Below are 12,275 nucleotides of genomic sequence, written 5' to 3'. Positions count from 1 at the left end.
AGAAGAAGCGAGATCGAATCTTTATCTTGAGTAAGAAATTGCACGAGGTAAATGTCAATACATGGACTGAGATAGCCTGGCAGAGAAGCAAGAAAACGCAAAAATATTCCCAAGCCCGCAGCATTAGCCCTAAGGTGCTAAAACTCAAATATCTTCTTCCTCACACCCCGAGGAGTTGAGCGCATTAGTTTCGGGTTATTTTCAAGAAGATTGATGCTGGCATGAGTGAATATGTCAATGTTAATATTCTGGTACTGAGCGCCGGGTAGCTTTCGAGCAAGCCAACGCCCCCACCCCTGACTGGTCGAATAGAAGGAAAGTGGTCGATGGCAACGACCTTGTCAGTCACCTGGCCTGAAGACGCGTGACAGCTGCATGCACCTCTGTAGCTTGAGAAACAGCACTCTGACCGGAAGGTGGTAAAAATTAGGTCGCATGTATTCAAAGCCGCCACATCTCATCACGACATTATCCATTATCAAACGCCTATTGATATGCGAAAGCCATCCATCGTCATTTTCGTCCATGCTCCAGCGCTCCAATCTACTCATTTCTCTCATTTCTCTCCCTTCCCACCACCAACCTTCCTCTGTTCAATAGCCAGCACAGCCTCCACATGCCCCGCCCCAAGCTCCTCCCCTTTCTTACTAGCCAACAGCTGCGCCGTCTTCAACACATTCTTGATTTCCCTCCCATTCAACTCGTAGCCCGCCAACCTCTCCAAATCACTATCCTCGAACCGCCAGCCCTTCTTCCCCCCGTGAAATTCTCCCAAATAACTCTCCTCGAGCTCGTATTGAGGTCCTCATACTGCATACTCACATGAATACGGCTCTGAAACGCAGCGTCAATATTATCAACGCGATTCGTAGTGAGAAACAGTATTCCCTCATAGTACTCCAGGATGCGCAGGAAGATAGACACGAGTTTATTGCGCTCAAGATCGTGCGCGGAGCGCTGTTCGAGAAACACATCGGCTTCGTCCAGGAGGAGGACCGCGTTCCATTTCGTCGCCATCTCAAGCACGTTGCTGAGATTCGTTTCAACATCCGAAGCTTCGAGACCTAAGTCGCCGGCCGACATCATATAGAGAGGCACTTTCATGTTCTCAGCGACGGACTCGGCGGTGAGGGTTTTGCCGACGCCCGGGGGCCGCTGAGGAGCATGATCATTCCTTTTCCTTTGCCTTGAATGACGTCGTCGAAAGTTTCTTTGTTGGCAGCTTGGGACTCGGTGAGTGCAAGGATGAGCTCTTTGTGGTCTTGGGGGAGGACGAGGCTGTCAAAGGCGCCGGTGCTGAAGTTGATATCGCGGACGGAGGCGATGGCGAATTCGAGCCATTTTTTGTTGCGGAGGGAGTACCCGCGGAGAACGCAGTTGCACATGAGTAGCTCTTTGTCGGTGAGGCCGGTGTCGGGCTTGATCTCGTCGGGGTTTCCGCTGTCTAGACCGCAGTCGCCATCGGGGGTGGAGACTTCGGAATAGGAGTCTTCCTCATCACTGTCATAATCGTCATCAGTCCATTCGATGCCGCTGTCATTGGCCTTGTTGGTGATGCGGTTGAGCGAGATTTGGCGGTTGGGGTTGAAACGGTTCCAAGCGTAAGTGTCGATGATGATGCGGCTATCAACCTGTAAGGGGATTAGTATGCATAACACAACGTTTGAAGAGGCGAATTTACATTGTACTTGATCGGGCCCCATGGCCCCTGACCAATGGCAATGCCAGAGTACTGCTTATAGTGAGAGCCACCAAGGGCTTCGAAGGCTCTCCCACGCTCAACCAGCTCAGCTTTGACCTTCTCAAGCTTCGGATGATAGTTCAATGGGAAGGCGGCGAGCTTGGTAATACTCGCAGTACCGAGGAATGCAGGTACTTTGAAGCCAGTGCTATCCCATCCAAAATTCTCACCATCCCAGTCAACCATGTTGCAACTGAGAGAGTAGTAGTTACCACATCGTGTCTGCTGGTAACTACCTTGCGACAGCTTCCCGACTGCTGGCTGCGATTGCTGAGAGCCGAAAATCAGCTCACCAGGCTCGAAAAGCATCCAGATGGTATCATAGGTGATGACTCCGTTCTGGATGTAGTCGTCGAGAGCTTTCAGGTCGTCTCGGAGCTCTACCTCCAACACACGATGCAGAATATCTAGGTGACTCTTCGTCTCAGGGTCTGACTCTTCGTTCAGGGCCTCAACCAAAGCTTTCCACCTATGGACAAACTCCTTGAACGGGGCCTTGAACGTTAACCGGTCCAAATTGGTGGTTACGCCAGGGTAGTCTTTCAAGACATGACCCAGCCTATCCTTGAGCAAGGGGCTCTGCACGACAAGAGAGTCGATCTCAAGTGATTTGCGGCCGTTGTAGCATTTCTTGTTACGTACAAGAAGAGCGTACTTGGCTGTCTCCGAGTTCTCGGCGGCGGCAATGAGGTCATCAGGGTAATCCTGGACCCAGGTTGTCTTCCCACGGTTATCTGGCTTCGATTGATACAGGTTCTTGACATCGCCGATCATGCCAGCCTTTGTCTCGGCCTTGTCACCACTGGGGCTTGACTCTTGGATGGTATCTCCTCTCATAGTCATCATGAAAAATGGCTGGCTTGGAAGAAACTTTAATTTGAAAGGGGAATGTCTAAATCTAACAGAAAGTAGAGAGTAGAAGGAAGAAGATGAATTTAAAACTAAGATATGAGCCCTTTTATTATAACTTGTTGTGGGGTAGTGCGGAGTGGAGCCTGGCTGTAGGATTGGCTTGGCACAGCCTGACTCACTGTAGCCTTATATATCATTCACTTGCCACAATTATAGGAGAGGAAATCGAGGAATTGAGGTGTCGATCGATCGGGAGCCTGATAGAAGTTACTCATAATTGAAGAATCCGTTGCATAGGCGCAATTGGTTCCTGATAGGTCGAGTCCGGCAATTGAACCCTGCAAGTCTGGATGCAGCCTGATTGAAAATGGCAGCTTGAGCCCACCCCGCGCTCTGTCCATAATATCCCCATACTCCTCGAAGGCATGGAGCTCAGAAAAGGAGAGTCTTCACTTCCTATTGTCTGCGCAGCTGCCTCTTCTTGCGAATGCCACTCTACGAAAACGGCTTGTACAACTCGTTGAATCGGAAGCGCAGTACATGCAGATTATCGCTTTCCTGCCGCACAACTAACTTGACTCAATGAGGGAATTCCAATAACCGTGAGAATGGTACACGATAACGGAGTGCTAGGGATACCATCACCTATGGGTCTGCACGGACTCTGTTGCATCTTGCAAGTAGAAGTCTCAATGAACTTCAAGCCCAGTCATCTAAGATATAGTCTCATGTATGTCAGCCGATGGCAGGTCCAAAAACATCATTAGCTTCCTCCTCGGCGTGTTTTCTTTCAAGCCTCCGCTTTTTGATCGTCTTTTCATCAAGTCCGTCCCCAGCGGACCCATCACCCTCCCGTTTTTGGGCTTTATTCATACCCACTAGGTCTATTTTGTCCGGGTTGCGACATTTGTAAAGTTTCTTATCAATTCTCATCAAGTCTTCCATTTCCTTCGCTCCAGGATCTGCTGAGGGGGATGATTCGAGCATTCGGCAGCAACGTTGAAGGGTGGTCAGAAGCTTCTTATATAATTCTTCATTCTCTGCTAGCTTCGATCTTAGGTAGAGCTTGATGAGAGGTTCGTCGGCAAGCAAGTAGGCAGAGAGCCAGATCTGAGAAGGGGTGAATTGAAAATATACGTCGGTCAACAGCGCGGAGCTTTTCAGCGTCCCCTTAGCGATTCCATGACCGTGCTGTATTCGCTGCACAAGCATCTCTGTAGTTTTTGCAGGCTTCGTGAAATGCTTGCTGGGTTTCATTTCCATCATCCTACTCTTTAAGATCTGTCCTCGTTGACCATGGGCAAGGCCCATCAATTCCATAAAACCACCTTCGAGACCTCTATGCGGATGTCTGACATCAAAAGCGAATCTCAAGCCTTGTGTAAGTAGGAACTCTGGTGCCACCACATCGTCTTGTTTTATCTTGGGTAATTTGGAGACGAAGCTGTGGAGTGATGTGTAGTGGTTTTCCGTTTTAGTGCTGAGGAATAGAGCCGAGGGCATGATTTGCTTCGGATGATATGTCATTGGAGAATTGGAAAGGTAGAATCGTTTGAGATACTGGACAGCTGTGGCCTTTGAAAAGAAGAGCTCGTCAATCCTCAATCCTGAACATCATGGGTGTTCAGACCCTAGGGGGTGTGAGAACCTACCTTCACATTGGTAGGAAACTCGCAAAAGTCGGCTAGTTGCATTGCTTTGACACAATAGAATCCAACGAGCTTCTGCTCTTCGTCGACATCAAGACAGTCTACATTAGTGGCGATACCATTTCTGTCTTTGCCCAAACCGTTAGTGGTCTGTCGACCTTCACTGCCGCCTCGCTTCTGGTACGCACTTGCGACCGCGGCGCGCACTCCCTCTGCAGCAGCAGCATTGGTTGTGGTTCTCATAGATGCAAGAGCATCGGGTGCAAAGGACCAGAACCGGTACTGCGTAGATGAGCGGTAGACGTCGTCTTCACTAAGCGACGCCATTGTAGATGTCTGTTCGTATTCCACGAAGCATATGGCAGCAACTGCTGTAGCACGACTACCAGGTAGATATCGCAACCGTGCGACCACGTCCTTCAGGCTTCAGCTCAGCTCCAAGTGCGTGGTCGCGCACACTCGTGCCGACGGCTGCTGCGGGCACCCTGGACTTATTGCGCCATGAACGTTGTGACACCTGCAAGCTCTTGGGCTGGTTTGCTGTCACGCAGCTACCCAGTCGCCCACAGTATGCGGCAACAGAAGTGCAAGAAACAGAGCGACGTATGAAGCAGTGAGGAAAATGGCTGACGGTGTGCCTTGTGGCGTGCGTCCAATCAGGCAGGCGCGGAAAAGGCGCCGCATGGACCGGTGCATCCAGGCCTCAGGAAGTGAAGAGAAAGAGCTGCTGGGAGCCTCAATACATGACTTGTGAATCACAGCCTTGTCCACTAAGATCACTCTACGAGCTGTTGCCTTATAACACTATATACCCCACTACCATAATCTGTGTTCTTCCTGCGAGTGATCTGACCACTTCTTACACTCCTATTTAAAGCCACAGGAACGTGTTCTCCGCCCTCCGCGATTTTGTCATCATACGTGTTCGATAACCACCAAATCCAAGCCCACAAGCCCCTCGATCAAATCTGCGTACTACAATACCACTCTCTACATACCCATCTTGTACCATCGTTTCGATGTCTTCCAGTCGCACCCGAAGGGTTGCCAAAGAAGTGGCCGATATCCATGCCGATACGCTCTCACATATAAGAGCCAATCCGATAGGGAACGGCTCAGATCTCACGCACTTGAAGGGCTCTTTCAAAGGCCCACCTGGGACTCCTTATGAGGGGGGAACATACGTGGTGGATGTCCGGATCCCTAATGATTACCCATTTCGACCGCCAATAATGAAATTTGATACCAAGATTTGGCATCCAAATGTCAGCAGTCAAACAGTAAGTCGGGGAGATCCCAACGCTGGACAAATGGTGTGGGCTGACATGTATGTCTTAAGGGCGCTATCTGCTTAGACACTCTCTCCTCGGCCTGGTCACCGGTCCTCACGATAAAATCTGCCCTCCTCTCCCTCCAGTCCCTTCTGTCCACACCGGAGCCAAAAGATCCGCAAGATGCAGAGGTAGCTGGGATGCTCACAAGAAACCCGAAGGAATTCGAACGGGTAGCTCATGAATGGGCGGTCAAGCACGCAGGGGCTCCCAAGAAGGAGTCTGGAGAAGGCAGCGGAGGAGACCGGACAGAATCGAAGAAAGAGAAGAAGCAGAGGTCGAAGGAAGAAGAGCGGGCGGAACGGGCTCGACTGTGCGTATCACAGAAGTGGCCCATGCTTGAGAGATCAAGAATTGACTGTAGGCAGTTACGGCGGCTACAACGAAGACATGATCAATGGGTTCGTCCACATGGGCTTCGACCTCGACCGAGTAGTTGCGGCCTTCGATTATGTAGGGATCGACCCCAACGACGGTGAGAGCTATGAGCTGGAGGAAGCATACATTGGTGATATAACGGCACGCTTGTTGGGGGAACCATAACCATTGACCCTGGAGTATTGCTTTGCTTTTCATTTCCACCCGGATCATCCATCCAGCTTAGCATGCAAGGTGTTCAGAGAGCTCTAGATGCCAAATGAAGGCATACTCAAGACTACACACGGCCATTTGTGTGCAGGGATAGGAGTTGGGATGGAATCGGTTGGTGGCGCATTCACGCGCAGCTCCACTCTTTGAAATGGTACAGGCTGTACATCACAAGGATAGTTGGAAGTGAATTCATAAATCATCCATCCCTATTTACAAATACCTCGTATGACATGGTATTGTTGATTCCATCTTGATATCTTGAAGATCATATCTTATCATCCCCGCAAAATCAATCCATGCAACAATAGGTCGCTTCGTGAGACATCTCGGACAGCTACATGGCAAAGTCACATCCCCACAAGCGATTGGCAACACAAAGCTCCGCACTGATATTCGCTAGTCCAGATGCTATGAGTACAGGCTACAAGATCATTTCGATCGCCCAGAACTATGACCGGTCGACCACCATCCAGCCTCCCATTCAGCGCCCCCACAGGGCCCCCACAGGAGGCGAAATAATTAAATAAACGTTTTTAGACCATTAAAAACCTTGAAAATCGTCGTTTTCACCGCTTTTTTATCTAATATTTTAGGTATAAACTTTTTATAAAATTTTAAATATAGAATTTTTTACTTATAAATATTTCTTTTTATCCGCTTCCTTTATCTCAATTTTTAAAGATTTTAGTTTTAAGTAAATTAAATTAATATTGAATAAATAACTTAACTTTGAAGAGTGTGATTTTTCAGCCTTTTTGTAGGAAAATCGGCCTTAGCAGACGCTTATTTAATTATTGCACCCCCTGGTGCCCCTAAGATTCATTCCCTATTGCGGCGAAAGATGATCCACATCCGTGCCATCCGTCCGTCTGCATCTACTCGACACTATTCGCCAGTAATTTCTCACGCCTGCCCTCCACTAACTCGTCGAATAAATACATCGTGACTTGTCGGCCTCGAGCTTATGTGAATCTGGGAATTCAGACGACATCTCATCCCTTTGCACGGATCGCGCAGGCCGCGATCCAACATATGCGAAAAAGGGGAGCATTGCAGTGCGCAGCTGCTTGCACGACTCCAACAACCTTGCTTGCATAGACACTGAATCCAAAAAAATAAATGCGACCGCAAAAATGGCACGCCTCAACCTCCTACGTCGAAATCGCAGTGGCGAAAACGGCCTAAACCATATTCCTGATACCACCACCACCACCACCACCACCATCAACGAACAAGACGAGAAAATCCCAGCACACCTCTCAGACACCACCTCCACCGACTTCCCTACCAGCTCCCCTCACGACGTCGACCCCTCCCTCGACCGTGCCCTCACCCGCGCTCTAGACCTCCACGTCCTCCCCTGGCTCTTCGGCCTCTGGCTCCTCGCCTTCATCGACAGGTCCAACATTGGCAATGCGCGTATCGACGGCCTAGTCACTACCCTGCACCTGTCCGGCACCCAATTCAACTCCGCCCTCGCCATATTTTATGTGCCCTACATCCTCATCGACGTGCCCTCGAATTTAATCCTCAAAAAGATCGGTGGAGGGTGGTACCTACCGTCGCTGATGATCGGGTGGGGGATAGTGGGCACGTGCATGGGTGCTGTCAAGAGTTATAAGGGGCTGTTGGCGGCGAGGTGGTTTTTGGGGCTGTGTGAAGGCGGATTGTTGGGGGGTATGGTGCTTTATTTGAGTATGTTTTACAGAAGAGGGGAGGTGCTGTGGCGGATTGGGGTTTTTTATTGCGCGGCGCCGTTGAGTGGGGCGTTTGGCGGGCTTTTGGCGACGGGGTTGGCGGAGATTAGGTTTCATGGGTATGATAAGTGAGTGTGCTTTTCTTGTGCTGGGGAGGAGGTGGGAGTCGAGAAGTGGGAGAGGAGAGAGGAAGGGAGAAATTGGGAAGGGGATTGGAAGGGGATTGGAAGGCTTGCTGACGAGGCGTGTGGAATCATAGGTGGCCGTGGATTTTCTTCGTCGAAGGCGCCATCACAGTTCTTTTCGGCATCGCCGCCTTCATCTTCATGCCGCACACGCCTAGGAGCGCGCGGTTCCTCTCACCGGCCCAGAAATCACTTGTCATTGCTCGACTGCAGCAGGATTCGCAAAGCACGAGCAAGAGCGGTGATGTGAGTGGCGAGACGTTTTCGTGGCACTGGGTGCGCATGGCTCTGTTGAACGTTAACACGATATTGTTAAGTCTGAATTTCTTTGCTATCATAACGCCCATCTATAGCTTTTCTCTGTTTCTGCCGACCATCATTCAGGATTTGGGGTATACGAGTGTGAAAGCGCAGCTTTTTACGGTACCGCCAAATATGTGTGGATTTCTTGCCGTGTTGGCTGGGACATGGGTGAGTGATCGGGTGAGACAGAGGGGAGCAATCATGATTGCTGGCTGTAGTGTGGCAATTGTGGGATACATTATGTTGCTGGTGAAGACGAGACCGCTCGTTCATTATGGAGGGTAAGCTTGCTTTCTTTCCCTCTTTGTTTCAGTGATTTCGCGTCCTTTTTGCAGTGAGGGAGGTTGCACACTACGGAGATCAGGACCGTCACCGAGGGAAAGGTCGGGGTATCAATTTCATCCCTCTACGGTGGAAAGAGAAGGGGCATCGATTTCACCATTCTCGCCAGCGAAGGTGCTATGTCAGCTCTTGGCCTGCATGCAAGTCTCTTGCTCAAGGTGTTCGCTGCTCGATAGCGCTGAAGCTAAGACACGGCTTCGCTTCGTGGACCTCGGTGATAGAGCGCTCTTGGTGGTTTGCCAGACCTGCATGTCCAACTCGTCCCGTTCCTCTTCCCTGCTATCGTAAGGGAGGGTGGGAGCGAGAGACGCTGGCCAACACTCGACATGGTGGGGAGGGATGGAATGCCGGTGCAAGCTTTCGACATTGTGATCCGGCTTCTGGCTGGTCAGAGCCGCGGTCGACAACGGATGCAAACTTCGCTGGAAAGAAAGCTGTATTCCAAATGAGGACATCAGTCAGTAGGCTGCAGGGCAAGTTTCAGCTTGCACGAGCAACGCCATGGACAAGGTATGCTTCACAATGAGACAGCATACCCGGACGGGTGTGGTGGGTATGATCTGCACCTCGACTCGGGGTGGAGTTTATGCTTATCGAAGGGGGTGACATGGTCCTCCGTGCCTCTTGCATGAACAAACTTTCGATCAAGGCGAATGCTCCTTTGTTGCATGGTCCAGAATCTGAACGATACCTCCCCTGGGCAGAGATTGCTGGTCTATCTCTCCTGCATGAATCCAACAGTCCCTGGTGTCTGCAACACCAAGAATGGACACTGTGTTCAGCGGCTACGTTGCTTGACTGGAGCAGCTTGCTCGACGTATGCTCCTTCACGGGAAGTAACGCTGATCAACAGTCTGGCCGATATCGACGACGACATGCAGGTCGGCCATGTATGCTTTACGATCACGCAGTGTGGTGGTCAGCATAACCATTCTTAGAGACGGCATGCAAGGCATGGCAGTGTTTGCTCAATTTGATAGGAATGCGGTTTTTCCCGGAGAGCATAGCTAATGTGTCTTTGATCTAGTACCTTTCTTGTGGCTGCGGGTTCGTGGCTCGTCTAACGTCTATACACGAGGGCGCTCAATCCCGAGGCATTTCACTGACCGGCGAAATTATTTAGGTGTTTTTCCAAGCTCACCGGCAGTCATGGGCTGGTAAGTTTTGACCATGATCGACTCGCAGTGGTAGTGAGAGATAGTGCGGTGTAGAAGTGCTGACAAGAAAACCCTCAGGCTTTCGAATAATCTAGCTCCCCACTACGGTACGAATTGAAGTTTTCCTCCAATGATCGGTGAGCATGTCAGACAACTGACGGACATTAGTGAGGGCTACAGGAACTGGATTTCAGATCGCGATTGCGAATTGTGCGGCTTTCATTGCCACGTTCAGCTATCTACAAAAAGATGCGTGAGTTATCCCCCCCGCTACCCCAGGTTGTTGGACAGCGGGACAGAGTTCTGGGCCCCATGGCCAGACGAGAGACACGGAAAGGCTAATAGGTCACTATTGACAGGCCTGAATATACGAAGGGGCATTCGATTAATCTCGGATTTCTTTGTCTGTCGTTGATATTGTCCAGCGTCAATATCGTATACGCTAGATGGGAAAACCGAAGAAGAGCGAGAGGCGAGCGTGATTACCTACTAACAAAAGACGATGACGAGGGCCTTCTTGGCCACACCCATCCTAACTTCAGATATACGACGTGAATGGGCGGGAAAGACGTGGAGCGAGCGGTACCAGTCAAAGACCGCTAAATTCAGCCAACCGATGGTTCCTACCACATATAGGTGCATACAAGCTTGAGCTCATCCGGACTACGCTTGGAACCGGACTGTCACCAGTACGGTAGTGCATCGAAGGGACCAATGTCATCGAGTAACTCTATCACTCATCACGCACGGGACAGCCGTCAATTGGTTCCTTGGCTCGGGCTAGGGCTGGGTCGGGAAGGCGGCCTTCTGTTTTGGGGCGAGTCCTAACTTCCTGAGTGGGCAGATGGAGAGGATCTTCCCAAACTGGAGGACCTATGAGGTAATTACTCGAGGGTCGTAAAATTAAGGGATGATCGACGGTGTGATTATCCAAGCACAGCTGGCCAAAGGAGCGCCCAGCAGGACCAAGCAAGCACGCAAGCCGTTTAGGTCATTTAGACTTGCGGATGTGCTGGTCTTCCGGGCATTGCGAATCATTATTGCGGCAGATTGTTTTAGTGGACTTCCCTTCAAGGCCACAGCCGCTTATGAGCAGGGGCCATGACTCCAACTTGGCCCCAGTCCAGTCTCCCCAGTCGCATACGGTATATATGCAGCTACTGCTAGGTCAGGCTTGGCACGAACGGACTCGTGGACTAAGCCTGGCTAAGCTGGCCAAAGACGCACGCTGCAGCAAACACGCCCTAAGGTAGCCGGGCTTTTATTTCTCCACGAGCCAATCCTGTGGTTTCCGACTCGCATGTTGCCAGGCGCATCAATCCTGGCCGTTGATCGTGGCAATCATCGTCTCTCCGAAATAAACTTCCTCAATCCGATCCTGCATTCCTACAGGACAGATACACTTTCGTGCAACTAATACCACTAGACATGGGTATGTTGATGTTCGTTCCGTACTATCGATGGCCTGATATCAAGACTGAAAGACACCGTGCCTTATCTCTCTCTCGCGCGGTTAACGACAGTGTAGCTTCACACCGGTCTACCCTCCACCATCAAGTGCGAGACGAACCTCCCATCAGCATCCGGCTCCTGCCCCACTTCCGTTGCTTTACGCGTTTGCTGATAGGAAGACCCCAAGGCTCCATGCAGCTTATTCCTGTTTGCTTGGTCTGGTCTTCCCGTCTTACGAGCAGATTGACCAGTCAGTTTGAACATTGGTCATTCTCGCTCTGCATACGGGCGCGCAAGAAGCAAGCTGGCGTACCCGAGGGCGGTGGATAGCATTCTCACTTGTCGATTCTCGCCGTTAGGAAAACAGGCACCCTCAGGCACACGGTGAATGATTGTGTCAGCGGTTCCTGACTTCTTGAACACCGACCCTCAATCCGGAATAGATTGCCAGGGGCGGCCGCTTTACCCTTCCGGCACACGGGGCACCGTTTATAGCAAACATCATGTCTTGGCACGCCTGCTTCGGGAAACTGCATCTTGCTCTAATCAGCTTTTGGCCTCATCACTCTATCAATAGGTGATCTCGACGATGTCATCAATGTGATATGGACATGGGTGTGGGAGTCGTTCAGCTGCTCTCGTGTACGCCATCGCGGCGCCAACCGTTTCCTTAACTCAAGTCTACCGTCGGTGAAGCTTACCGATGCTATCGTGGAGTAGGCGCCACTGATGTGGATAAGGCACTACTCTATCCAGCCAGTCCGTCGTGCATGCAGGACGCTTGCTGAAGTCACTAAGCAGGCTATCGTCAGGCTTTCCTGTGCATTCCGCTCAACAGAAAAAACCTCCTCTTGGTGCTTCGCTTCACCAAGCCATCCCATTGCCTATCGCTAGCACCGTGCACGACTAGGAGCTTGCAGCTTGCCATGCGGTATCCACTCTGGTCACCTTTCTGGAGCTGTACGAGCAGGGATG

The 12,275-nt window shown here is 50.8% G+C and overlaps 4 protein-coding genes across 4 annotated transcripts; 1 reads left to right on the top strand and 3 right to left on the bottom strand.

The window, feature by feature from the left end:
* Positions 1-556: 556 nt before the first annotated feature.
* On the bottom strand, positions 557-1,083 carry KY384_003918 (uncharacterized protein; the record flags this gene model as incomplete). The annotated part of the gene is made up of 2 exons (XM_044812427.1): positions 557-790; positions 823-1,083. The coding sequence occupies 2 exons, from the start codon at positions 1,081-1,083 to the stop codon at positions 557-559; spliced, it is 495 nt and encodes a 164-aa protein (XP_044671560.1).
* A 17-nt stretch (positions 1,084-1,100) lies between these two features.
* On the bottom strand, positions 1,101-2,584 carry KY384_003917 (uncharacterized protein; the record flags this gene model as incomplete). The annotated part of the gene is made up of 2 exons (XM_044812426.1): positions 1,101-1,631; positions 1,682-2,584. 2 exons carry the CDS (start codon positions 2,582-2,584, stop codon positions 1,101-1,103), a joined length of 1,434 nt encoding a protein of 477 aa, XP_044671559.1.
* A 744-nt stretch (positions 2,585-3,328) lies between these two features.
* Positions 3,329-4,569, bottom strand: KY384_003916 (uncharacterized protein; the record flags this gene model as incomplete). The annotated part of the gene is made up of 2 exons (XM_044812425.1): positions 3,329-4,168; positions 4,246-4,569. 2 exons carry the CDS (start codon positions 4,567-4,569, stop codon positions 3,329-3,331), a joined length of 1,164 nt encoding a protein of 387 aa, XP_044671558.1.
* A 692-nt stretch (positions 4,570-5,261) lies between these two features.
* Positions 5,262-6,116, top strand: UBC1_1 (Ubiquitin-conjugating enzyme E2 1; the record flags this gene model as incomplete). Its single annotated transcript, XM_044812424.1, has 3 exons — positions 5,262-5,522; positions 5,582-5,886; positions 5,942-6,116. 3 exons carry the CDS (start codon positions 5,262-5,264, stop codon positions 6,114-6,116), a joined length of 741 nt encoding a protein of 246 aa, XP_044671557.1.
* Between the last annotated feature and the right edge of the window lie 6,159 nt (positions 6,117-12,275).

The sequence above is a fragment of the Bacidia gigantensis genome (assembly GCF_019456465.1).
Source record: "Bacidia gigantensis strain McMullin 20006 chromosome Unknown contig_180, whole genome shotgun sequence".
NCBI lineage: Eukaryota > Fungi > Ascomycota > Lecanoromycetes > Lecanorales > Ramalinaceae > Bacidia > Bacidia gigantensis.
The sequence above is the reverse complement of the archived record's forward strand: the minus strand, read 5'-3'. Positions and strand labels throughout refer to the sequence as shown.